Consider the following 27,736-nt stretch of genomic DNA (forward strand, 5'->3'; position numbering starts at 1 on the left):
GCTCAAACAGCAAATAGCCTTTTTTTTCTGCTTTAAAAAGACAGTGTCAGTGAAAGGTTCTGGCTCTCGATCTGCAGGATTAACATGCACCTTTAAAAAATACTGAGGCCAAAACATGGCACACCTTTTCTGACTTGTTATAGGCTACACTATTAACACTATGAAGACAACCTGACACAGTTTGGCCAAGCTAAGTAAAAGTTAAGGCTATAATATTTTGAAAATGATGACCACTGTAAAGCTCAGTGTAACTATAAAACAAATTCAACCTTTCCAGTAAATGCTGATGATGCAGGCAAGAGATACTTGGAAATAATTCACAGTACACTTTGTTAGTTTGTTCTGGCGAAGCACACTTTTGGGTGTTATACAGAATTAACCGTGATCCGTTTTGTGCTTTCATTGGAACTAATTTGTGTGCTTTCCAGTTGGTTTCCTTATGTAGCAGCAAGTAGACTCATGAGGCATATTACAAAAGTAGAAAGGAAAACAGAAAAATGAAATATATTGCAGACTTATGAAGAATGCTACCTGCACGGGGGCTGGCTTTGGGATGACAACAACAACAATAATGGACGATTCAGAGAGGAAGAATTCACCTGGCATGAAGCATGATCTTAGAGCTTACACCACAGGACAAAATATTAAAAATGTGTAATCATTCATCTACCAATTGAGGAAAATGTTATTCTGGATTTGTTTACAGCTGACCTCAGAAAAGGCAGCCCTTTGAAACCTTCCCGTACTACACAGCATCACAAACACAAGCTGATGACCTGACTGTATCCTCCATTTTGTTGTGACCTGTTAGCGCCCTCTTCTAACAGAGAAAACATTCAAAGATCTCAAGCAATAGAAAATACTGTGGACTGTTGAAGTTGTTACGTCATTTGCAATTTACAGATGCACAATGTGAACAGATCTAAAGTGGTCACGCAGCAGAATTTAACATTAATATTTAAGATATTTCCATTTCTGCTGTTGTCTCACCTGTTTTTAAAGAGGTGCATTAGTTAATTATTGTTATTAAGCTAATTACACCAATCTGATGGCCTTTACCTGCCAGATGTATTCAGTATTCTTCCTTTGTACTTGCCAGAGAGGGATGTTGTCATTCTTGAGTCCTGCTGTCCTAATAAGGATATTTTCGTTTTTCACCTTTTCCAATAAGAACTAATAATAAATGATACAAATGAAATTGAGATCTCTGCATGTCTGGAAATATTGTCTTGAATCCAAATGAAGGCCTATTTTACAGCCAGAGCAGCTTGAAGAAATAGGTTTAAATCAGTGTAATTATAGTTTGCAACTTAGAACTACAGAATGTTTTTATACTTGATGAGATTTATTTACAACATCTGGGTGTAATATTGTCAACACATTAAGGTTGGGCAGTCAAATTTAGATTGTGACACTGTACATCCTTAAAATTATCTGAAGCTATGACATAAGGAAAACTATGTAATACACAGAATAGAGGAGTTTAATTTAAGTAGTAATAAACTTGCATCCGATCAGTGGGTCAGCACTGATGGACTGGACTGCATGCATAAAAATTTGGGGAAAAAACATAATTTTCCAGGATTCATGATGCTGAAACAGCTGGATGGTCAATTTGCACAGCCAGGGAGAAACGCTGGATCCACACTGAGCAGAGAAATATAACCCACCATCTCTGTTGCACTGTCCTTGTGTAAACACTTTGCTAGTTAGTGAAAATGAAACAAATGAGTAACAGCACATTTAATAAGATTTTCTCTTCAGTTCTTGTCCAAAGTAATCAGGCATGTGTCCTCTCTCCCTCTCAGTTCGCCAGACTGTTGGTGTGGTCAAAGCTTGGTTCCAAGAACACGGTGCTCAGTTATTCTGTTGGGGTGGTGGCGACTGGGCTGAGGATGGGTGTGGGCAAGTCCCTTATTGGACACATGGGGGAGATTGCCTTATGGCTGTAGTATTCTACTACTTGTTTGGGCACCTCTGCCAGAACACATTTGGCCAGGGCTGCAGGTGAAGCCTGTAATAGAGACAAAGAACAGCTTGAGTTAACAAACCAACGGCTAAATTGCTAAATATCACTTTAATCCGATAAACATTTTCCAGTGATGCTATCACATTTGGGTTTTGTCACATATGTAGGTATTAATGTCCGATGTTAAACAAATTACAGTTGCTGAGTTTGTAGACCTGTGCAGTAGATGTGTCTTTGTAGGTACAAGGCGTGCAATATTTTTGCACTTCTAATTCTGATTTATTTTGCTGTTCCTTTTTTAATTTCATTACTTCCTATTCACTGCCTGTTTTCATATAGAAAATGCTCACAGTAATGTCTATGTTTACAATGTGAGCTATCCAATCTACAACACACAGTATAATTGTACAGCTGAAGACTGCATGTAACCAGATTGAGAATACATTCTTGTATCAGGAAATTTCTGGATCTCCTCCAGTCCATGATGCCCATCTGTACAACTGGCAAAGCCGGCAAAACCTGCCTGTCTGCTCTTTTAAATAACAAGGGGGCGTTATATGAATAAGATTTAATGCTCATCTTCATCAGCAGCACAGAGCTCAGATAAAGTGGGATTGAGGAGGAAGCTGAAAGTCAACAAGTGAACAATAACAGATGGAGAAAACACTGACCGTTTTGAAGTCTCTGAAGGGCACAAACTGCACAATGTCCCGAAGGACCGGCTCGCCCTTTGGTGAGCGAAGGACTCCATCATCTCCATCCAAAATCTGCATGTCTGTGAAGTCTGCATTGCCCACACCAACAATAATAATAGAGAGAGGCTGGTAGGAGGCTCGTACAATGGCTTCACGTGTGTCTGCCATGTCCGTCACTACACCATCCGTGAGGATGAGCAGGATGTGGTATCGCTGGAAGAAGATAAGAGCTTTCAGTGTGAATTAATCCATGGTAACACTGACCCATTTTAATACCATCATGTGGTTATAAGCAAGGACACCTCTCATTGTCTACGCTGGTCTGAAGTAAGCCTTTCATGGTGTCTTTGATAAATTTACAGCCTCCACTGAGTAGAAAGCTGTGTGTGTGTGTGGCACTTGGTTAAAGTGCTGCAAACAGGGGAATTAAGAACAGATGAAAAAGAAGCACATTAAAAACAAAAGACACATTAAAAACAAAAGACACATTAAAAACAAAAGACAGAGCAACTACAAACTACTGAAGTGACATGTACGCATGTACAGTACATGTGGAAGGGTGTCAGGTGTCTACTAAACATTAAAATGCAAATGGTGTAATAATACTACACGTACAGGAATATTAACATGGTGTAATATTTTCCAGTTATTTAGGATAGGTCTCATGAGAAGTGGTTAATTTGTAGCCTAACTGTGTTTATGTCTTACTCGATGTGTGTATTCCTAATGTGTGCCCTGAAAGGCTAATTGTTTACTGCAGCTCAATTAGTGACCAAAAGAAAGGCTGATATTGAGGAATAAATAATTCCATGGACGTTGGTGCAATTGCAGTAGTGTAATAGAGCAGTAGTTTATGCCTGTGCAGACAGTGTGTTAATTTAGCATAGTAAACAGATAAAAGACCGGTGTTTTTATTACCAAAGGAATATTATTGGGTATTTTAAAAAAAGAGAGCGCAGCAGCTCTATTAGCCACTTCTATCAAGTCACATTAGTAATTCATGATGCAATGCCATTTCCAAGAAATAACAATATGGAAATTGTTAATATTGTTGTTATAATAATTCATTCTATAATAGGCCTTCTCTTTCTCTTGTGCTGCAGGGCACCATTACTTATTACTACTACTTAAAAGGTGAGGTGAAATAGAGGCTAATCACTCGGGGAACTCTAAGAGTGCCACAACAATAAAGCCTTATATACATCCATATAGCTGTAATAGAATATAAAAGAATACTCACAGAAGCATCTTTAATGTTGCCATCACCCGCTGCCAGCTTGGCTATCCTGGTAATGATTGGAGCAACATTGGTTGGGCCATACAGCTGGATCTTAGGAAGGCAGTTCTGGTATGCCTCAACCACTCCTTGGATACCTAATCACAGAGAGCACAAGTGACTGTAAAACATTTTACACTCAGTAAAAACAGTTTACAATTATTCACATGTATTGTAACAACTAATCAATTATAAAATCTATTAAGACACTTAAGAATAAACTTTGCTATGACTGACTAAGAAAAACTAGAAAAACAATGCACATTGAAATATTAAGATTTCACCACACATTGGTTTTGGGCAGTTTTCTTCCTAACAACTTAATTTGCCTGGACTTTGATGTTGATGTTCAAGCAGTGTTGACATTTTAACAACTGTTTTGACAGATTCCGGTTGTTAATTCTAGCATCATCAGCATAGAAACGCATTTTCAGGGAAACTGATGTTTTACCTTCACATTCATCATCTTCTGGGTTGAAATTTATGGCAAAATCATGAGACACCTGTGGGTGGAGAAAGAAAAACAATTATTAAACAATTTGGAGTAGTTGAGCTCTGCTGTACCATGACACCTTTTACTTTCTGATACTGCAAACTTAATTTATTTAGTTACTTAAATCTGTTAAGAATAAATCACTTTTATAGTAATGTTAAATGGAACCATCAAGACATTGACAGGTCTATGGGAAAATGAAACTGGAAAAAGGGAAAATTAAGTAAACTTTAATATTAAAAACACACAACATATTTGTACATCTCAATCAATAATAAACATTTTTAGTTTGGGTGTATTTATAGTAACTACTGCAAATTTTAAAGCTGCATTAAAGAGTAAGAATAAATCAGGGGTGAATTAATGGCTGATACACTGGTTCAGCAGAAGTTTTGTTTTGCATATAAATTAATAAAGGCAGGGAAAAGGCGAGGACTGATAGCAAAGGCTTCTTAACTGTAGTGAGGGTTTTGCATATATTTTCCGCTAACATTGTTAAAATCTAATTTAGATGGAGATATAATAAAAAGCAACTTCAACTACTGGATAATAGGAAATGTTCACTGTTTTTAAGGGGTTTCTACACCTAAAAATAATAATGTGGTCATGTGGTCCAATATATAGGAATGACCACACAGTATGCTGTATGCTTAATATATGGTTTGTGAAGAGAAATTTCCCCTTCTTTTTTATCTAGAGTATTCTTGCTATCCAAATATCAGATTGACTTTGTTTGTCTCAAAGCTGTTTAATTGGCAAAAACAAAATCCCCTTCTTCATGCCTCCTCTCAGAAGAAACAGTTTTTTTCCCACAAGCACCAACTGTCAGCCAGATCAGTGACAACTGACTCCTCTCCAGCTGGCCACTTTTTTAAAAGTCATTTTCATCTTTAATGTGATGAGCAGCCTGACTTCAGTAACTGTACAGCTTAATGTGAAGAGCCCCAGAAAAATAAAACCATATAGAGCATGGATTGGTGTTTGCCTTGGTCATTGTCAAACAGAGATCTTGTTTATATTGGATTTTCAGAACAAAGTAACCTAAACTCTAACAGAACAATACTTTGGATGTTCTGTTATAAACTTTAGCTTGGATAGTGGAAATTAGATCACAAATATCTAAGGTCAGACAGAAATATTTAAGATTCAAAACTAATATTAACGGGGGGTTTATATCAACACTTGCAATTTAACGTGAGGTCCATCAACTCCAACAACCCCCTACATGATGCATTTTGGCTAGCAAATTAACAGTTTGGATCTTTATTTATAATTGCTGATTACACTGTGAATGCATAATTAGGGATACATGGTGCACAACAACACATACTGTTGTATGTTGAAGCCCAGGTCCATCCAGTTTGCACAAAGGTGTAATGATCAGCCTAATGGTTTAATCAGCATTTACCTGCACCACCAGCCACAATGTGGCAATAGCAATCAGTAAATTTGACTCCTCCAAGACAAACACGTTGAGGGCAAATTAGAAATTAAGAGTTTGGATTTGTTGAACCGTAAATCTTTTTCATGATGAGTATGATAGATAATTAATTAGTGTTTCACGTTGCTACACAGCACATTGCGATCTTACAGTAAATATCAGCCATTCTGGTTGGATAGATTAACAAAAAAGTACAACAACGTGCTCTATGTGTGTGTGTACTGACTCATACACACATAGCACATGTCAACACATGTCAGATGTCTCCGCAAGGCTCTATTGAGAATCACTGATGGTTGTTGGTTTTCAAAGTCCAATTTGCTTAAACAAATGCTGTCACACTCATGAATTCCTATGTAAATTGAGAATCAACACCACGGGGCTTTTATTTAATCAGAACATGTTATTTTTCAAGACAAGTTGATATTTTAAGACAAGTTGCTTATGAATAAAAATAAACTCACTAATTAGTTTTAAATGTGACATTTTGACAGAATTAAATAGGTCACAGAAATCAGCTTTGCTTAACATAAAGTCCCAGGCTAGTGGAAAATACCACAATCAAAAAGAACACATGAAAGTACAGTGTGTATAATATTGTTTATGTAAGGGAAAGGTCAGTGTAATATAACAGAATAGCAAAATGGAGTTATAGGATGAACAAATAACAGGAAGAGCAGAGATATGAACATGGATACTCACCTCATAATTTGGAGGGATCCTGGCACCGAATCCCAAAGCTGAAAATCTTTTATCACTGCAATGATAAGCAAATTAATTAGTCATATTCAGTCAGTTACTGCAGTTTAATCTAGGATAGCCTTGACAGTGATGTAAAAAATATTGACGGCTTATCCATCTGTTCACATATCCAGGGGCAAATTCATTGCTTGTTTGCATTTCATAAGTGCTGAAAGCTCGTATTATAATTTGAAATCTCCAGCCACCATTTGCACCTGTATCTCTGAATATCTCACATCCTTTTTCATCGTACCTAGATGGACAGATATTACTGTAAGAGGCTCCACTATGTTGGATTGTGTGCTGCTTGTCAAAGGCCAGGGTGCACAGTTTTGTATAAAAAATGCGAGAAAGGGTATGTCTAAAACTACTCCCTATTCACTAGAAGAGTGGACTATATTTATTCCCCTCTATTTTATTTGTGTTCTCAGCATGAAATGCAACTACTATATAGTGCCCTCAAAATTCACACAATGGAATGAAAAACATTATGTCCTAGGCACATACTCTACTTTCTGCAAAAAGTACCAAATGCAATGCAATACATAAAATAAATGAAACCAGATATGTGAGTAGAGAGATAATAATAATGCAACATAAAGCAAACTAATAGCTGATCCTGTACCATCCAAACTGCACCACAAAACTCAATGTTGTATTTGTTGGATTTCTTATAATGCTTTATGCTAGTACCTATAATAATGATCCCCTAACCTGGAAGACAAGTATTATAATAACCATGGAGTAACCCTTAAATGACATACTATATAATAAATATACAATAATCAGTAAACAATTAGTGTTTACTGTAATACACTAGAATCTGTGGCATTTAGGATAAACAGCAGAGCTGTCACAGCTTGATCCCAGCCAACTCACTGACTGCCTGCAGACAGTTCTCTCTTATCAGGCCATTTCCTCTATTTCATGGCTTCATGACTGACAAAAGAACCTCAGATTCTCCTGCCCAGTGCAATCACAAAAAACATCTTCAGCTTGACAAAATCTTAGTTTAGGGCGCAAACACGTGAAATGGTGTTTAATTCATTTACTCTGGAAATGGTGTGGGTGCATTAAAGGATACACAGCAGCATTTACAGTGTTGATTTATTTGATTCATAGACAGGTGTTTTAATTGCAGAGTTCTTTATTCCCTCAGATAGCTAATATGGCTTTGAGGTAGCTTGTCAGAGCTATAAATGCTGTTTAATTAAGTGTGATGGGTGTGGACATAAACATTGGCAGAGTGGTGATTTTGATACTCTCAGAGTGAGCATTAAACTCTCAACTGTGCACAGAATCAACTTGACTTTTACTATACTAATAATCAGTTGTAGTGATAATTAAAGGGGCAGCACGAGTAATACTTTATTAATATTATTATCTTGTAATTATTCTCATTGCTAACTTATTTTAGTGGCTGCAAATGGTAACAGCAACTCAGACTTCAGGAAAATTGGAGCTTAGTGAGTATAGTGAGTATCGTAAACGGTCCATTTTGAGCACATTGTTGGTTAGCATCATTATCTTCTCTTCCAAAAAAAAAAAGATAATCATGTGCATAAGTCCAGCTTTTATTCTCTGTAATGCGACCTCCCTCGCTCCCTGGCTAATATGCTGTGCCGTGTCCAGATATAAAGATACTCCAGTTACAATATTCCAAACAAATTAATAGATTTCTCTGCCAAAAATGTGATAAAAACGATGGCCCTGCTCTACTCGCACCTTTAACATGTTCTGAACTCACTCTCTCCTAGTATTCTGCCCTTTCAAATACACTGAGGGAAGTTGTATGGTAGAGGAATAATAGGAGAAAACACATTTTGTTTTATAAGAGTGTTTTTTTTATTATAAGAGATTATATGGTTTTACCAGTGTTACTAAAGTAAATTAAGCTTTTAAGAAAATATATTTTAAAAGGACTGATTCATACTGAGTCAATTTCATTATGATGTATATTGTATTCTTCATTTATATTATTTATAGTGTTCCAATATTCAGTAATGAATTGATTTCTATGCACAATTTACAAAAGTCTCAAATGATCATCAAACTCCAAAGGTATACAGATTTGACATCTCCAGTCCAGACAAGGGGACAAAGAATCCTACTGACATGTCATTTTCATCATATGAATTTTGCTGTGAAGTGCATGGTGGTCCTTGTTTTCTCACTTTGCCGGTACATATGAGGTGCCACAGGGCAATGTGCCCGGTATAATAGCGCTCTCAGCAAGGTAAATGAGCCTCTGCCCACACAGACAAAAGCTAGTCACTCCAGCTCCATAATGTACTCCTCTGCAAGGACTCTAAAATCCCACATCACCTATATTCACTAAAGGCTAAAAGTTTTGCTTGCCCACGTTTTACACCTCAATAATGATTCCAACTTAAGAGGGAAGGGCTGCCTACACTTGCAATCACTGTTTGCCCAGAGGCATGTTTGCATGTGTGATGCTCTTGTGTAGCTATGTAAACATGAAATGATAATGCTACAAGAACGAGATTCTAATTTTCAGGCATGTCAGTGTCTCCAGTGCTGTGTCTTGGATGCTATAATTAGCCAGACAGTGCTCCCCTGATATTCAAAAGGAGGATCTGCATAAATCAGGAGTCACGGTGTTAATCCTCATCTGGCTTAGTTTTGACAGATGAGAGGGTCTTTCTCTGAAACAGATCATAGTATAATATTATTATAAATTCCCCATTCATTAGCAAGTACCTGCAAGACTGTATCTTACGTCTAGTGTACTTATATTATTTGTTCAGTAATTTTGAAAACAAAAATGTATGTGACTGACACTAAAATCTTATAATAAGACAGTATTTATGTTTGGAGTAACTGGAATTCCCACATGAAAATATAGGTTCATTCAAATTGCTGTGGTGATTCCTCAAACCTCCTCTGTCTTTACATTTGACTGTATAGTACACCACACTGTTATTTTTCCAGCTGCAATGCCTCCCACTTCTTTTGCAAGTGCCTTCTATCCTGGTGCGTGCCCCTATCTCTGCATGTGTTTGTTCGGAGTTCACGGTAATGAGCCTATGCAGGCTAAGAAGGAGGACCAATAGCTGCAGCAGTTGCTGAGAGGAAACCATATCATTGAGTTGTCCACACGATAAAGTATACCACTGTGACCAAAGAGACTGTGAAGTCAATGCAAAACATTTAGCCCTGTCCTTAAAGTCAATCTAGAGACATGGCTCTCTTTGTCTCAAAATGTATTTTTTGCAAATAAAATACATGTGAAAGAAATGGTTTCATTCATTCCTGTTTGTATGTATTCCTATGAAAAATGAATTACTTTGTTCTCGCCCACATCCATGGGTGCAATATGGCCCCATGCCACCCATGCATCCACCCATGGAGAATGGTGTTTCCTCCTTAAAATAACTTGTTTTTTCCTTTTTCTTTGAAATGTTGTTTTGAGATGTCCTCAAAAGCCGACAAACCGGACCATTCATCTCTGAACTGAGAGTGGGTGTTGGGAGGGGACTTCTGCAGGTAAGTCATGCAAATTTGAGAAATGGCACAATAGTGATGACGTCACAAGCAGCTGAAATTATGTAAATAATGACAATTTGATGCAACTAAATGAATTTTCATTAGTAGGGTGGTATAGCAAACAAAGGGAGAAGGATATAGGAAGGTGCTGTATTTGTAAATAAACACAGCCGGCTGCAATTTGATGATAGCTGATGAGAGACCAGTCATAAAGGGGGCTGGGGAAAGGGATATCTGCTACCTGGCTCAGCCTGTGTTCAACGTGACCTGACAATGGATGAGTGGCAAATGGGTGCATTTCTTAAATGCGTTTCTTAGCTCATTAAATACTTTTGTTGGTGTTTGAAGGATTTCTCTCCAAACTTGGCAAATTGCTTAGAAGCTGCATGTGGTTCATCTAAAGGTCACAGTGATACTGTATATTGTCAAAAGCTGGAAATGAACTGATAATTTGAAAAAATTACTAGTTAATAAGGAACCACGCAAGAGAGTGTAAGTGACTTTACTGCTGCTACCAAGCACCACCTTCAGACCCAGATTAGCTTCATGCATAAGTAATGCCAGTATAAGCCACATTTGCTTGCTCTAATTTTCCCGCACACAAACAGTTTGTCGTGCATTACTTAGCCACGGGCTGTACACTAATTAAAATTGACAAAGTGAACATGATGGTGACAATAAAAAAGATTATGCAGTATTTGTACTGCAAGTATCTGGCTGTCATTTTTAAAATGGGTGGAGTGTAACAGAGAGAACTCAAAATGCAAAATACATTTCAGTGAAGAAATTAATCAGAAATGGAGGAGATGGTGGTCAACAGTTCAGTTCCATCAGTTCTATAACAAACTGAGCAAAAAATGTAATAACTTGCAGGAGGATTTTCTGCCATTCTGTTTCAGCACTTCATGATTTCCATTACAGCCCTTTTGCAGTGGTTCAGATGGAGTGGCTTGTTTCATTGTGAGCGATTCCAGAGAAATGGCACGCAAGGAGCACTCCGTGGCTATATTTTACAGCAGAAGAGACTGACAATCCCTGAAGGCACCAAAGACCCTTTTCTGAGAAACAGAAGATTGACAAACCTGTCATAGTCTTGACAGATCTCCCCCACTGCTATCAGAGCCTTCAAATACTCGTTGGGCTGGTAGGGGTTGATGTAGTGCAATGAGCAGCTGTTCCTGGGGTCTCCGTTGGAGGCTGTGAAATCAATGGCAACCTGGTAGGAATAATTATAAAGTGTGCAACATGAACAATATGACAGAATCAATTAGATTTTTCTTTTGCTGCTTAACTTAGTGGAAAGACTTTTACTTGGCTGCCTGTTTGCCTCTTACAAATCATTCTGTGCGAGCGAGCCTGAAATACGCCTAATGGCAGTATAAATTATCTGATCAGAGGTAAGAACTTGTACTTTTCACACCCACATAGATTGAAGCAGCTACAGCTCCCATACACTGTAGATCTAAGCAGCCTGCTATTTCAATAAGGAGCAGCTGCATCTACCACAGCAAATTAAAATTCATTGCTTCAGTTATCCAGCTAGAGAGCAAGAGGTAGCACTACAGAGGGCAGACCAAAGGGCAAAAGTTGAAGAAGGTTTGAATTTATTCCACGAAGCTGCCAACAATAAGAAAACTAGCTGTGCACATGGATAAGATTACTTTATGAGGTGGTTTCAAGGATAAAAACGCTTTTCTTATCTTTCACAGTTAGAAATGGAACCAAAAACAAACATTTGCTGCATGTGGACCAGCCAAGAGAAGTGATACCAAAGTTTGTTTATATATAAGAAATTGTTTCAAACAAATAAGTAATATACAGAGAATTTAACAGTATTAATTCATACAACAAGGGCCAGTGCTCTTAAACGCTCAGTGACAAGGATGCGTCACAGGCTGCTCAACTTACCGTAAAGTGAATCTGGCATCCTCCCATGATGTAATCTAAGAAGGAGTACACTCTGTGGAGCTGCGAGAAAAAGAAAAGGAATAAAAAAGAGAACGAGAACGACAAATGTTTACGAAAAGCAAAACCTCTGAAGAGATGACTGGATGGGAGAGCAAATACTCAGCTGGTGTTAGAAGCATCTGGTCATTAAAGTGTAATTTACTCAACAAATCTGTCGACTGTAAAAATGTTGTGATGTATCTTGTCAAAACAGAAACTAAAAGTGTCCTTGGTGTAAATAATCATGAAATTATCTCATGCATGTGTACAGTGAGAGAAGACTGACTAGACTGTTGCCGTACAGGACATACTGTGCCTAAAAAAGCACATGCACAAATACACATTTATTGCTAAAATGATGTAATCTATTTATATTAAACATGGGAAAATGTGTTCCAGCGGGGGATGCCTACCTTTAAGTCATTGAGGATGACAACTCCTGAATTCTTATAGTTTCTCTTCTTCTGTTTGTATTTGGGATTCACACAATCCCATGTCACCTTAAAACGAGGTAGTTGAAGACAGAGAACAGGAGAAACAAATTATAGTATTTTGAACATTGGAGATGTACTGTATCTTCGGCACCAAGGCATCTGTGTTTCATCTATGATGAATTCCAGCAGAGTGAAATGAGACACATATTGGAAATGGATGAAACAGTTACATGGCTGTTTCTCCTCCGCTCTGCTCCACCTCTCCGTTTACTGACCTTATTTCCACTGGAAATTTTCTGCATTTCCCGGAAAGTGGCAAAGAACTCGCCAATGAAGTCATGCTTCCCCCTGGAGTCATAATCCCACACTAGGCACTGTGGCAGACACAAACAACGCTGTTTAGTAGTCTCTCTCTGTCCGTGCTCCTCTGCTTCCTGACCTCAGCTGAATCAAACCAGTCTCACAGATTCTGAGTTACTAACCACTGTGGGTTTTGCTGGTCTGGACTATGGATTCTACAGGTTTCTTACCTTGAGCTTTCGATCTTCATCGCAGCTGCACAGGGATATGAGAGACACTTTGAAGGGCTCCCACACAGGATTCAGGTTGTTTTTAATCACCTGTTAGTGGTGACACATTACACATGAAGCAAAGTGGTAGTGAGCTGATGGAACTGAAAAGGAAATATAGTGAATTTACCTCAGTTCTGTGCACAAGCTGCTCTGTTTCGTCATCATTGATTCGGTAGATTTCCAAAAATGGGTCTGACTTACTGAAGAGGTCCTACCGAAACACAGAAAACTGAATATTAGAAGTACAACCCCAGTGTTTGTTACTGTAAAGTTAGAGGACCCTGAAACAAATGTTTTAAATGATGGGTGCATTTATTCCTCTGTTCTTTCTCTCTCAAGCACATGAGCCTATAGGCTGTCTGCCTCTCTCTCTCTCTTCTTTCTCCCCGTCTTTTGCCTTCTATCCTTCTTCCAGGTCTGGTTCTGCTGGAAGTTTCTTCTGTTAAAAGGAGTTTGTCCTCTCCACCTTCTCTCAGTGCTTGCTCACAGGGGATTGTTGGGTTCTCTTTGTATAACTTTATAAGGTTCTGACCTTATTATGTGAAGTGCCTTGAGAAGATTCTGTTATATAAATATAATTAAATAGAATTTAATTAAAAATCGCATTTTCCAGTCGTTTTTAAATATTATTCATTTATTAAGTATATAAACAACATCACATTAAAACTGTTTGCCAATATTTACATGAGGCTGTGACAACCTTTACATGACCAAAGCATCACTTTAAAATGTACATTTTTAAGGGTTGTTTAATTTTGATCCAGGGGTAGTTCAGATGATTTGTATGAGAGACAAATGAAATTTAGCGAATGGCTGTTGACAATGACTGATCATTGCTTGATTGCAGAGGCAGAGATAATTGTCCCTGATTAAAGGTCAAGACGAAGTGGGCATCAAATTTAACAGCATAATGAAGACATCATCACTGTGGTGAAGTAAGGCTTTTTTGCTCAGGAAGAACCCACTGCTCGTCCAGAAAACAAGTCACATAGTCTAATATTTTGTTGGACTACCTTTAACTTTGATTGGCATCATTTAAATAAGAATCTGCGATGTCTGAAATTCATTTTTCACCAAGATCTCGTATTGGTGATGGGAGAGTCGGACCGCTGCGCAAAGTTTTCTGCATATCCCAAGGATTCTCAATAGGGTTCAGGTCTGGACTCTGTGGTGGCCAATCCATGTGTGAAAATGACGTGTCACGCTCCCTGAACCACTCTTTTACAATTTGAGCCAGATGAATCTTGGTATTGTCATCTTGGAATATGTCCGTGACATCAGCTTGCTCAAATGGGATTGTTGGGTTTTCTGTATCATTTTTTGTATAATTATTCTCTGTAAGGTCTTAAACCTTACACTGTAAAGTGCCTTGAGATAACTTCTGTTGTGAATTGGCACTATACAAACAAAACTGAATTGAATTGAATTGAATTGAATCAGGGAACAAAAGAATTGATGGAATTGATGGAATAACATTATTCAGTATATTCAGTTATCAACTGACCCCGTTCTTTGGACACATAACATTGCTGAATCTAGACCTGACCAACTGCAGCAACCCCAGATCATAGCACTGCCCCCACAGGCTTGCACAGTAGGCACTAGGCATGATGGGTGCATCACTTCACCCACCTCTCTTCTTACCCTGATGCACCCATACCTTCCATTGGACAGTTCTTAAACCAGTTTTAGTAGTTTCGTCAATCTCCTTAGATGTTTTCTTTGCTTGATTCACACCAATAATTTGACCCTTCTGAAACTGATTAACATCTTTTCCACGACCACAGCATGTGTCTTCAGACATGGTTGTTTAAGAAACAAGAAGCTACTAACTGCATCAGTTAGGGTTAAATAATTTGTTTCCAGCTGAAAAATAATCATCCACGCAGTAATTATTCAGTGGGAGGCTCTTACCTATTTGCTTTTAAATCCAGGTGGTGACTTTTTTTTTGGACGGGCAGTGTATTTTATAAGCTTCTAATTCTTACAAGTGTTCATCAGGTTTTACTTATTTTTATTTTTAGTGATTGACCTTTTTATTAAACCATTAGTTCTACTAATTTGCTGTTGCTTTTCACTGTCAGGAATTTCCCCCTAAACTTAAAGCACATGTGAAAGGTTGCATCCTTTACAGTTATTTTCAGTGTCCTTAAATCATCCCTTGAGCATTAAGTATAGACGTCTGAGAGCAGAACAACACTGATTATTTAGGTCAATTGATTCTTCAGGGAGAAAACAAATGATTACTGTGTGTGTGTGTGGGGGGGGGGGGGGGGGGGGGGGGGGTTGTGTACACCAAATGAGACAGTTAATGCAGCATTTCCCGCTGCATTAGCCAGTTACGTCTCCTGAGGGACAAGAGCAAAAAAAGAGCTATAGCATCTTCTCTTTGTTGTCATGGTAACCACTAGCCAGTGCTAGCAGCATGGACTGATCAGACGTGCATGTCAAAATTCAATTCCTGGCTAACAACTGTAATGTTAATCATTAGCAGTTGCCACAATCTGTTGCTACCTCATTATTGTTCACCAATGTCTGTACCGCTGTGAGTATTTACAGGTGGTTATGTTTATGCAGCTGTCAAGCAACTAATAGGAAACTGTTTGCTGTGTCGTCATCATCTGTTGTCCTTGTCAAAAAAATTACACCCAAATCTATTAGTGTATAATACCCCGATTGAAGATTTTTATAAAACCACCTTTAAAACCTTAAGGTTCTCAATTGTAATCAGTCTCACATCTTGACATGGGTCATTTTAATACATAATTTTTATGAATGAATTACTTGTTGTTTAAAAAAAAGTTCTTGCTAAAAAGCATCTCATAAAACACTACATTTAGATTTCCAGTCAATAAAAATATTACACGGAATCTACTATCATTGTTGTTTTAGCTTCAAAATGCTTCTTTTTTAATTTCCAGGTATGTAAGTGGAGACATCTGTTCCCAAGCAACAAGGTGTGAAAAAAGTTTCAAACGTGAAAGCAAAGCGCCAGTGATATACCCCAAAACTGTAGGTGGCACTGCAGAGTACTTCATACTTTACATTCAACATAAAACATAAAAACTTAACCAGAACCACAATGTTGGCAGAAATAGAAGACCCAATATTTCAACAACAGGTCAGCTCTTCTGATTTACCTAGTCAGGCCTAACCTAACCTAACCTCTACAACCTAACAAACAAACAAACAACAACAACAACACCCGGATTAAATGTATACCAGTTTATGTGCACGTCTGTCTAAACTGATATACTAGTCAGTTTATTAGGTGTTCAAGAGATATTTTGCTAACTGGTACAGACATGAGATCATACAGACCAATGACCAGGTGATAGAGAACATGAGGTCACACTGCACATTATTATCACTTTGCTATTATTATTATTATTATTATTATGTTGCTTTTTATTATACTAGAAGCGAAAACAATACAAAGTGCCCCATGCATGTCTAAACACTGTAAGTAACTTTTCACTGTGTATTTTATTGATTCAGACAGTTTGTGCTATGAAAAGGAGCATTGTGTCTGTTAGTCAGTCTGCTTCCTTGACATATATGTTTCATAAATCAGCCAGAAGTAGAGGAGAAATTCTCAAATTACTCATGTAAACCTGTTGCCTATTTACCCAAGAAATGTGGTTTCTCTGAGTAACCTGGTTACTTAAGTGCATGTAAATGCAGTTACATGTTTAATTGCAATGCCTTAAACTACCTGTTAGTATTACTGTACTTTGTCATATAGCAATGTGTTACTGATGCTAATACGTTGGCTATAACATCTTGTCAATAAGATCATTAATCGATGTAGTGTTCACAGTCACGTTTGCTGCCTTCAAGTGTCCAAAAAATCAACTATTGCTCCTTTAACAACACATTTCTGCCCCCATCGCCTTATTTGAACATCACAGAGAACTAGGCTACATTGCTTCAACAAGAAATGCAAATTCCAACCCTGCATGACTGAGAGCAAACACACCATGTTTGTTGTTGACATCAAATGTTTGCACAGATGATTCCAGACTGACCCAGAATTCACTGACAAACTGTCATAACCTAAGCTTTCCCATTATCATCTGACCAAGTCATGTTATTTTTGAAAGCAGAATGACCATGTAAACGGTCATTGTCTACATCATTTCAAATCAAAAAACAAAATTTGACTTCATCAAAGAAAGTGAGTAGTGCTGTAGTGATGTACTGTACAGAGTGAAATCAGGAACAATTTTGTGTCTCAGTGGTACATGATTACACACCACTGCTCCACTGTGATGCACCTACAGCTGTAGCATCCGAAATGCAACAATGATTTATCTGCAGGTGCAGGAATCTCAGTGGCAATTGTTCAGTTTAAACAAAGAAAGCATGTGGATTCCTGTATTCAGTAGACTGGATATACAGTAAACTCTATAGAAACTTTTTTTTTTTTTTATTTGAATATGATTGTACTCATGTATTAATCATGTTCAGTTTCTCTGCCAGATTAGCTGTTACCTGCAAACTGTATTTTAAAAATAAATGTCCATGCTGTAGAGTTTTCCTCCCAAGACCACTGGAAATCAAGGACAACCTACAAGTCTTACATCCTCAGGCTTGCTCCCGAGAGCATGGTGTGACTTCAGCTCATCAGATTTGTAATCAGACGTAAGCTCCTGCTGTGTTTTTGATTGAAATATACCTTCAGTAAAGTTTGGCAGTGTGAGAGCAGGAGCAGGTACCATAAATTGAGATCCAGCCTTAAAGTGGAATCATACCAATTCAACACGTAATGATATTATGAGCTCTTTACATGAGACTAGTGATCACTGTCACTTTACATTGGAACATTATGTTACTGTAAAGATGTGATAATAGGTGTTCTCACTCTATGCTGTAATATGTAACTGTACATTTACGTAAGATGACATTGAAAAATAATTCCTTACAGGTAATTTAAGGCCACTGAACCATTGTGGGTGTTTTCTAAGCCTGAATATCAGTATCATGTCTATCTTATTACTACTACTCTCCCTGTCTAGTGCTACAAAAGTACATCTAATACAACATGAACTGTGTTGGTGTTTCCATCAAAGATCTGTACTCTTCTCACCTTATCATCAAGCTTCTTGGCACAGAAGGAGAGCTCCACGTAGCCATTGTTGCCAGAAATTTCTTCAGCATGCACCTGAAGGGAAAAAGATTTGTTAGTAATATTTTGTGCTTATTTGCCTGAAATATTGACCTGACCACATGGCCTACAGTATATTTCAGAAAAACAAAGTTTTAAGTCTTAATATTTGTGAAATAGAAATATATATATTTTGCCAAATGACACTTGGTTGCAGATAAAACCTCCAGAAAATTAAGGTCGACATTGGAGCATTTTTCAGCGGATTAGATTTAGTTGTATTAAACAGTATCTGTAAATGACCTCTTTGTCAATGTCACTAATTATAATGGGCTTTATAATGGTTCACACTCCAAAAACTAACTATGCTGAGACACATTATAACTGAACTGTAGAGCAGAGAGCACCATTAGCTGCAAACCACAGGATCCCACTGTCATAGGTTATTGTCTGAACTTATACATTTAAATTGTATGATTATAAGAGTTACTGCCTCCGTACTGTACTGTGCCACAGTACAGTTGTGTAACAGCTGGTTCTCTGAATAGCTGCATTATTGTTTGTTTACTCATGTGTGTTAGTTAGAAAGAAAAAGTTCAGGATTGCAATTTATGAAGAATCAGTGAGCACCCTCTGCTGCTCCCTCCAGGATGTCTGGCTCCCTCCCAGAAGGCAGAAGTTTGCTCTTTCTCTCCTCGTCTGTTTGAAACTGACAGCAACTTTACATCAAACCGCCTGAACTGTGACTGTACAGCAGATACGGTCAGAGCTTGACAAGTGATGGCATGACTTGACAGTGATGATTGGCAAAGTAGGAAACTGGTGTTTTTTATGAGACAGCTTGTCCTGACAGATACCAAATGCAGGGGAAATCTTTATAAAAGGTGTGGGCAGACAGTTTGTTTTTCTCTTTCTGTGCAACAGCGTGCTCTTGTATTTTATCCCCTGTTACACTGCTGTTTTTACACAGTAAGGGCTGTTTTAAAGTAAATACCTGGTAACAGGGTCGAGTTTAGAATGAGGTTTTGTCTAAGTTTAGGTGCAGGAAGGTTCTGCTTTGGGCTTATGTATAGATTATATTCAATTGAATTTTCTTTGTATAATGCCAAATCTTAACAAAAGCCATCTCAGGCATTTTCATGGTAAAGTCAAATGTATATTATCCACATATTTATGCACATAAGTTCTACACACTCTCCTAATGATATAGCAACAAAAAACAGAATCAGTGGGTTGATATTACGAGTAAAATTGATAATACTGCATATTTGAAATGCTGAAAATGTCATTTAGAGCCATTAAGCACGGAAAGAACATGTTGGATCAGGGCTTTCCATTATTATAGTGCTCTGAATTTTTCTATTTGGATTGATGAGATACTAAAAAAATAAAGCTGCAGAAATCATTGTGTGAATCCCTCCAGTTATCCTGAAGACCTTGAAAAGGTCTTTGCTTTTGGCTCTGATTTAAATAAACTCAAACTCTGGCAAGAGATGAAGTGGCAAAGATTTAAAAAGGATGAGCTTGTCTTTAACTTTTCCATTATAGCACAGAGATCCTGGGTTCAAATCTCAGGCCGGGTCCTCTCTGTGTGCAGTTAGTGAGGAGAATAGAAGACAGAAAAGTTTTCTGTTTCATGCTTTTACATTTTTTCTTTCCCAAACAAAGCTGAGCGGTTACTCTACAGACCATGACCACATGATCTAGCTCCTCTTGTTTTCATATGCTACCACCTCTAGTTTGCTAATATAAAATGGTGGTTAATGAACCAAAGGCTCTCGTCTTTTACATCTGACACATGATTTTTTATACAGGCATACACTGAAAGTGCTCAAAGAGCAAAAAAACCCAGCAATGTCAGCCAATAACATGAAGCCTTTCTGCAAGGGGTGTCTTTTTATCTTAAAAAATAGTAGGCTATTTGAAAATGTTTAGCTACAGGAAGTAAAAGGATTTTATCCAGTCAAAACAGGCACAAAAATATCCAGAGAAAGGCCATATAAAAAGCATGTAAGTCCATTATAGAGCTGTTCATAGAGAGTGAACAGCTGTGGGACTGTGGAAAAAAATCAAATATTACAGAAACCCTACTGCTACTACCCATCAATTTGCCATCCATTATTTCAGTCAGCTCTCACAGGCCATTAGCTACTAAATTCCACTTTCTTGATGTCCAGCAATCCATACAATTTCATTCACCAGAGCACTAAGGTCGTAAACACAGTGTGAGAAACATACCGTGATGGTGGATTTGCCAGCGTATTTCCCATACTTCAGCAACAAAGGCTTCACCATTTTCTTTTGGGCCACAATCTGCGTAGAGCAAGATAAACAACATGTTGGCCTTGAGCCCTCAGTAGTAAAACGCAGCTTGTAAGACCTGAGTTATCAACAGGAGCTACAACAATAGACATGTTTACTACCAACACCACAGACAAATAGAGTTGCTACCTAATGTTTTAGAGAGTCCAATTTTAGGGCACAAAACTTAAATTAGCCTAGTCTACTGCACAACAACTGCAAATCAATAATACAGGTTAGTAATGTTTGCCTACTTGGCCGAGAGTGCACTCCACCCCTCCGAGGAAGTCGTCGTCGCGGGTCCCGATGCTGTGAGTGCCATGGATGTCATAGACTTCAAATCGCAGCTTCTGAACCTCCTCAAAGTAGTAGTCGAGAGAGAAAACCTTGGCAAACACTGGGTGCAAGTTGCTCTTGATCACTTCTGTCCTGTCAAGCTGAAAGTGAACACACACACACAAGGGTTTTTAACCCTCACATTTCTTTACATATTTATTATTATAATTCACCGTATGTATGATTACAAATCACTAGAAATCAAGCCTTTGTTTGTGTGTGTTTTCAGATTATATCATATATTATTTACAATAAGATCTCAAGAGCTAGGGTTGAATGATGGCTCTTAGTCCGTAAAGCTTCCTGAACATAGTATTTTAAAGAACACCAGCTTATACAGAAGGGCAGAAGTTATATTGTTTTGTCAAGGGGCTGATATCAGAGAAGATTGGAGGGCTCTGACATTTAATCTCAGAGCACCGAGAACGCCCATGCTTGTCTTTGACTGCCTGACAAGAAAAAACGGAAGTTTCTGAGGCCCCATCTGCTCATGATGTCGGATTTAGTTGTCAAACAGCTTCATGAACATTTTATGCTGTTCAATTTGTCAAGCACACAAATCACATTCACATCTAGAACTTTATGTCTTTAAATAAAAATAATGTGAAAATACACAGAAGCAAATAAATCGAGACTCCACGATTTTGCATGATAATGTTGTTATGTTCATGTTTATATGCTTACATCTCACTTTACCAAAACTAGAAGCCACAGAGAAGAAGAGATCCATCACAAGGCATAATCTGAAGCTGATCTAGTGCAGGTAAATTAAAGACTAAGATGACTTCAAGTGCTCATCTAAAACACAGACACACACTTTTATACATTTTGTTATACAAGAACTTATTTTAAGAACAACAGTTTTTTAAATAAAAAAGCATGATTATGAAATATTACGCTATCAATCTACATGTGAGTGGCGAATTAAAGGACAAACATGTCTAAGCGGCTGTTGACACCACAAGCTAAGAGCTTCACTGCTCCCGTCTAGAACTCGGTTGGAGGTCTTCCTCTAATCTAAAATATAGCCCTTCCTTTAATTGGTGTTTGGAGAATGGTGGTGGAGAGAGTTTGCCAAAGCAGAAGTTACACATTAAAGATGTTTTGGAAATGCATGATGATACAGTAAAAGAGGCCTTTCTGAAAACCCACACTCTTACACATGACATGATGAATTTGTAATGAAGACGATTAAATCAAATAGTTCTGCTGAGTTAGAAAAGCAGAGATGATTAAATATCCATTTACTTAACATACACGCTGCACATGGTTGCTGCCCCCTTAACGTGAAGTAGTTTATTAATCCTTTATGAAACAGGATGATGACATTGTCAAAATAACTGTTGATCTTTAAATGATGTTGTAGTTTTATTCTTTCTTTTTCATTTAAGGCTACAGTATGTAACTTCCTTTGAATACATTTAAGTAGAGACACTCTCCATAATGCATGTGGAGAGAGACATTTCCTTCTAATGATTTTTCGAAAGTCCTTTAAACCATTCAGAGAGGAGAACAATCCCTGTACATCACATACTGATGTGAAAAAGTACCATGCACATATCTATGACGAGTCATGGGTTCGACCATGCTGTGCTGTGCTATGTTTTTGACACAGCATCCGTGTTTGACGCCCTGCATGGATTGATTTCATGCCATGACAACATTTTTGGAGGCTTGATATTCATAATTATAGTCTTTTTTCAACACTTTAGTTGAAGCTGAATCCTTTACTAAATGTTATTTAGCTTTTACAAAGTTCCTGAGGCCTTTTTCCCTAAAAGATGTTACTCATTAGTAAAAGCTTATGACAGTTTTTTGAAAATATGACACATACTGATTCTGGTGACTGTGTCAGTCATAAAACATGACTTGATGTCATTTCCATAGTCATTGAACCATTCAGTGACTCCTCACAGCACCAATACATGGACTAATAAAATGTTTCATCATGTTTACTTCTTTCATTTATTTAATTTTCCTCTTACTTATCATAAGTCATTAATAAATCCATCATGAAACCTTAAATGACAAATTTCACCGTCTTTGTTTTTTGAATATCTTTCATTTTTATTGTTCCTTCATGTTGTTACAAATTTGGATCCTGAAGATGAATTAACTATTGAAGTGGTGTCAACCCCCTGACTTTTAGATTTTTGTGTTTGATTATTCAGCACGCTTCTACACCTAATAAGCTTTGCTTTATTTATTACCAATTTGTAATTCAGCTTGTTGGTCAGTGATGATAAAACAGGTTAAAATTCAGTGCTTAACATACATGATTTGATTTAATAACTATGTTGTTTTAAAAATAACTAGACTTTGGTCCTTGGTTGTTCCTAATAAATAAATAACCTGACAAGCTACCTATTTAGCAACTGCAATAATAGCAATACAGTAACAAATGCAATAGTTGGATGGTAGCAGGGGTTTCTTTGTTGTTTCCACCCTGTCAAACATCAGTAGGAGAGAAAGCAAACTACCAGCTAGGACTTTCACCCCGCTTTCTCTTTGTTGTCTTTTCTTGCCTTCTCCTTCTCTCTGTGTGCCATCTGGGTGGACAGATTTCAGATGAGTCTGTTTGTTGATGAAAGCTAATCGGAGCTACGGAGGATAGGTTGTGCTGAAGTCTGTTTGTTGTTGGTCTGGGGCCAGAACTATAGAGAAACCCAGACATGGGAAATTAAGGCTTTCTCCAATCAGTTCTGCCAGGTAGGTGGTATTAGTTATGTAGCCCAATCATATCATGCCCCCATGGCGTAGGTTAGATATCTCAGAGAGATCAGACCTGGAATTAACTCATTATAAGGGACCACGCAGAGTCCAGTTTATACAAAAAAGAAGAAAGAAGTGTTCTGCAGCAGAGGATGTCACGTCAACTCCACCCTGTGTCTGCATTTGTCTTTAGAAGTGAACAGGTGGAGAAATAAGGTATGTAATACAACAAACAGTATTTGCAAGTCAGGGGGGCCATACAGTATGAGCTCAGAAAAGAGAAAGAGGGCGATACGAGTGGGCTCAGCGTCTTACTCAGTTGGTGACGTAAGTTAACAATTTGCACGAGCAATGGTGCCTCCCAGTACTGATGGATTTGACAGCAGAGGATTAGACAACTTGTGTACTTTTGTCATGACTGTGGAGACTCAGATAGATAGATAGATAGATAGATAGATAGATAGATAGATAGATAGATAGATAGATAGATAGATAGATAGATAGATAGATAGATAAATAGATAGATAGATAGATAGATAGATAGATAGATAGATAGATAGATAGATAGATAGATAGATTATTATATTATTTCCCATTTCCCTCAAGTGAAAGTTTAGGGAAAAAACTATTTAATTAAACATCCTCAGCCACATCTTAACATATCCTCCATTTAACGGAGACCCGTGTTTTTGTTTTCCCTCATGAACCAAATGACTTAATTAACAAGGAAATGAGAGACCTGCTGCCTACAGACCAAATCAGCATGGGACCAATCCAAGAAAGTAAATATTTTTTAGCTGGAACGCAACTCTTCACACTTATATATCAATCTACTGTTTGTCCACGTAGACCAGTAAAAATACATATTGATGCACAATCTGTTCACAAATGATTAAACTGTAGATAAAAACAATGTTTACTCTTCCTCTGCAAATGTGCAGTGCATTTGATGTTTTGAATTTGGAATCAAGCAGCTGTTATATAAGACGTGATCTTTTCCGAAAGAGTGAAAAACAGCTGCAAGTTCACCAAACCATTAACAGATGGATCTCCCTGGTTGATATTGTATGACTACACATGTTTGAGGATAACTAGAATGAGATAGAAAATTCCTCCCAATAGATAACATTTCTCACATGACTGACTTATAATGTTAAAATCTCAGGCTTTCAGATTTGTGACAAAGAATAGGAGACTCAACACCCATCCTCTGTAGCTCAGACGACCACAAGGAGCTGTAATTCGAATTATTAGTTGTGTGTGTGTGTGATATATAATAATGTTAATAGATATTGGGTTTCTGTTTAAAAGGTCTCTACCGCTCCCTGTAGACTTTGTGAACGAGAATATCAGCATCACACTTTTTCCCAAAGGTTTCAACTGTGTCACACTGAAAGAGAAATAAACAGGGCTCACCTCTGTCCACTGTCCGTTGGTCTGTACCATAAGTATGACACACGGGTCTGACTTATTCAGAGTGTCTCGGTCCAGCAGAGCTTTGCAAGAAACCCGCAACTCTACTTTGGTGACACAGGTAGCTGGACCACTGAGACTGGTTGCTGGGGAGGTGGCCTCCAGAATGTCATTCATCCTGGCTCAGGGCGAAAGGAGCTGCCAACCAGCAAAACAGTGCGATATGAGGCTGTTGGTATAGCTCCAAGGGATGGTAAATGTAGTGCTGTACTGAGGGGTCTCAGTGAAGATGTGGCACGCTCACTGGAAACAGGCTCCTTTGACTTGGTAGAAAAAGAACAGAAATTCCTGTTGAGTTCCAGAGAACCAAACCAAAACCAGGATCTTATTAATGTCTGTCAGAGCTATTGTGAAGAATATTATCTCACCTTAGTAATGACGAGAGACAGGACATGAAGGTGGTGCAGCTGTGCTTTAATGAGCCGAGATCAGATCCCTGGAAGGATTCATTTGACATAGTCAAATGTTTAGAAAAATAATAAATGGAGTCACTGCTATCCACAAAATTATACAAACAACATAGATATTACACACCAGTTTTAAGAATACTGCTTTACCACTGTTTTAGCTTGATCTAATAATTATTTCATAGAAAATGAAATAAAAAATTGAACATATACAAAAAGCACCCGAGTGTCTTTGTCCCAGGGGAAAACACTAACAAAAGGAGTCTGATTTGTTGATGCTCCAATGTGGCAAGCACCCGCCCTGCTGAAGTGTCCTTGAGCAAGGGGGTTTCTGACCCTGCTAGACAGCTTTAAAGGGGGTGAACGAGTGGGGGCAGGCGTTAAATTACTCTACCAGCATCATTTACACGAAGTATCAGATGATGAGGAGACGAATGAGCGAGTGGAGGTTTGGTTTTCAGCACCAGGGACAGCGCCCGTGGTTGTTGGTCAGCTGTGGAGTCAGGAAACCAGATGTTCCCCAAAAAGGATTCATGACTAACTTTACTTGAGAAAGCCTGAAATGCAAACAGCACTAGAATCTGTTAAATACAAATATGTCTTATACAGATAAACTTCTAAGGTAAAATGTGGTAATAAAACAACGCGTCCCCCGAAGAGCGAAACGCTCCCGATTCAATGCAACAACTTCATGAAGGCGAAATAAGAAACGCCGCTAAACGAGTAGTTCATCATTCAGCAGCATCAATCAACTCCGCTACACACCTGTAATCCTCAACACAACAGCGTTTCTGTTGATCCAGCTGAGATTTACCTAAATCCAACAGCGAGTCTTCCTAAAAACGAGCAGTCGACTTTGGTTCGTCGTTGACTCACTTCAAATAAACCAGCACCGGATCCAAAAACCAGCAGCCGCACTTAATGTCCCTCAATCTGAAACACCCAAAAAATACACGAATCAAAAGAAAAGCAACAAAGGGGAAACTCACTTCCTACCTGTCGTTGTTCTCCACTCTTACACACACTTGTTCAATCCGCTCCCATAACACACTGCTGGATGTTTTTTGTTTTTTTTCCTCCTGCGCCGAAACTCATTGGTTCGACTGGTGAGGAGGGAGTCGGCGCGGCTAGTGGAGATGGGGAGTGGAGAGACTCCAGCTGCAAATACATAGATGGGATTTTCGCCGGGACTTGATCGTTTTGAGTTCAATTCAAAACCGAGTCAGTAAAACAGGAAGTGAGACCACTGAAATGCCTCACAGAAGCTTTTAGTAAGTGTTGGATCTGAACTCTCACACATCACTTCCACCAGACTATTTTAATATAGCATTCTACTGCGTAATCACATCCCATGAACTGCTCAGTAAACCTCAGGGACTGCACACAATCTCATGCATCCATCGAAAATGAAAAATGTCAGAGATGCAAAAGATAATATTATGATAATATTATAATATGAGCTGCTAACACATGTCTGCACACACCATCCTGTAGCTGTCAGATCAGCTGTTTATGTTCATCATTGTATTGGCCGAACTTTCTTTGAACAATAACCTGTCAGTCTAAGTTGAGATGTATGGGCTCCACAGTGCATGTTGACGTAAAGGTGAAGTCAGATGCTTAAATAGTCAGGACCCACAGTCATATGAACAGGAACACAAAAGGACCAGATCGTCCAAAAGCAGCACATCACAACCACATCTCCATGTGGGAGCTCTAGACAGCTGAGGACCTGTGACTCTCTGCTCTCTTACCTTTATTAGTGACATATATATATGCACACGCATATACCCACAGGTACACGGTACATGTACATGCACATACACACAAGTAAACAAAGTCTAATGCCACTCACACTGAAATGATCCTAAACCGATTCATAGCTTTTTCAGTCCTTTGACAGGAATGTATGTTACGTAATGCATTGTTTCTACACAGCATTCACGCTTGAACCTTTTTGCAGTCCACCCACAAATGTATTATTTTCATGAATGTATTTCCAGACATTGCATAACATTTATAGATCGCACTGAGAAAACAGCAGCTCTCAAGTTTCCGCTAAACAGAACTAAAGGCCATGGACGACGAAGCTGCTTAAAATGACTTAGTGAAATTGGGTTTATCAAAACAAAGTGAAAAACAGAAAGTGAAAGGTCAGATTTGACTGTTTCGAAGCAGCTTGTGTGTGTTTGCCAGTGCAATTCATGAAAGATTCAAAAAAATGTGTAGGCTTCGGCTGCTGTTACATTTGTGTTAAGAGTGTCAGACAGAACATTTTTCCTAAGAGCTTTGCAGTATTTCAACTATATCTTTGATTTGAAGTCA

At 38.2% G+C, this 27,736-nt stretch overlaps 1 protein-coding gene across 1 annotated transcript; it reads right to left on the bottom strand.

Annotated features, from left to right (window-relative positions):
• Nucleotides 1–1,020: 1,020 nt before the first annotated feature.
• On the bottom strand, nt 1,021–26,445 carry cpne7 (copine VII). The gene is made up of 17 exons (XM_026377560.1): nt 26,408–26,445; nt 25,373–25,440; nt 24,948–25,267; nt 20,738–20,920; nt 20,421–20,495; nt 18,165–18,239; nt 13,203–13,286; nt 13,034–13,123; nt 12,779–12,877; nt 12,483–12,569; nt 12,031–12,090; nt 11,205–11,338; nt 6,577–6,631; nt 4,392–4,443; nt 3,905–4,038; nt 2,641–2,877; nt 1,021–2,014 (listed from the first exon to the last, which is right to left on the bottom strand). The coding sequence occupies exons 3-17, from the start codon at nt 25,119–25,121 to the stop codon at nt 1,862–1,864; spliced, it is 1,692 nt and encodes a 563-aa protein (XP_026233345.1). The 5' UTR covers nt 25,122–25,267; nt 25,373–25,440; nt 26,408–26,445; the 3' UTR covers nt 1,021–1,861.
• Nucleotides 26,446–27,736: the final 1,291 nt, after the last annotated feature.

Source organism: Anabas testudineus, chromosome 3, assembly GCF_900324465.2.
Source record: "Anabas testudineus chromosome 3, fAnaTes1.2, whole genome shotgun sequence".
Classification (NCBI taxonomy): Eukaryota; Metazoa; Chordata; class Actinopteri; order Anabantiformes; family Anabantidae; genus Anabas; species Anabas testudineus.

Bases quoted from the DNA above. Each gene is read 5' to 3' on its own strand.
- cpne7 (XM_026377560.1), bottom strand. From the start codon at position 25,121: ATGAATGACATTCTGGAGGCCACCTCCCCAGCAACCAGTCTCAGTGGT. The intron at 18,240-20,420 runs GTATGTTTCTCA...TTTTCCCTTCAG, and splicing joins CTGGCAAATCCACCATCACG to GTGCATGCTGAAGAAATTTC. The intron at 13,287-18,164 runs GTGAGAAGAGTA...GTGTTTCGGTAG, and splicing joins CCAAGAAGCTTGATGATAAG to GACCTCTTCAGTAAGTCAGA.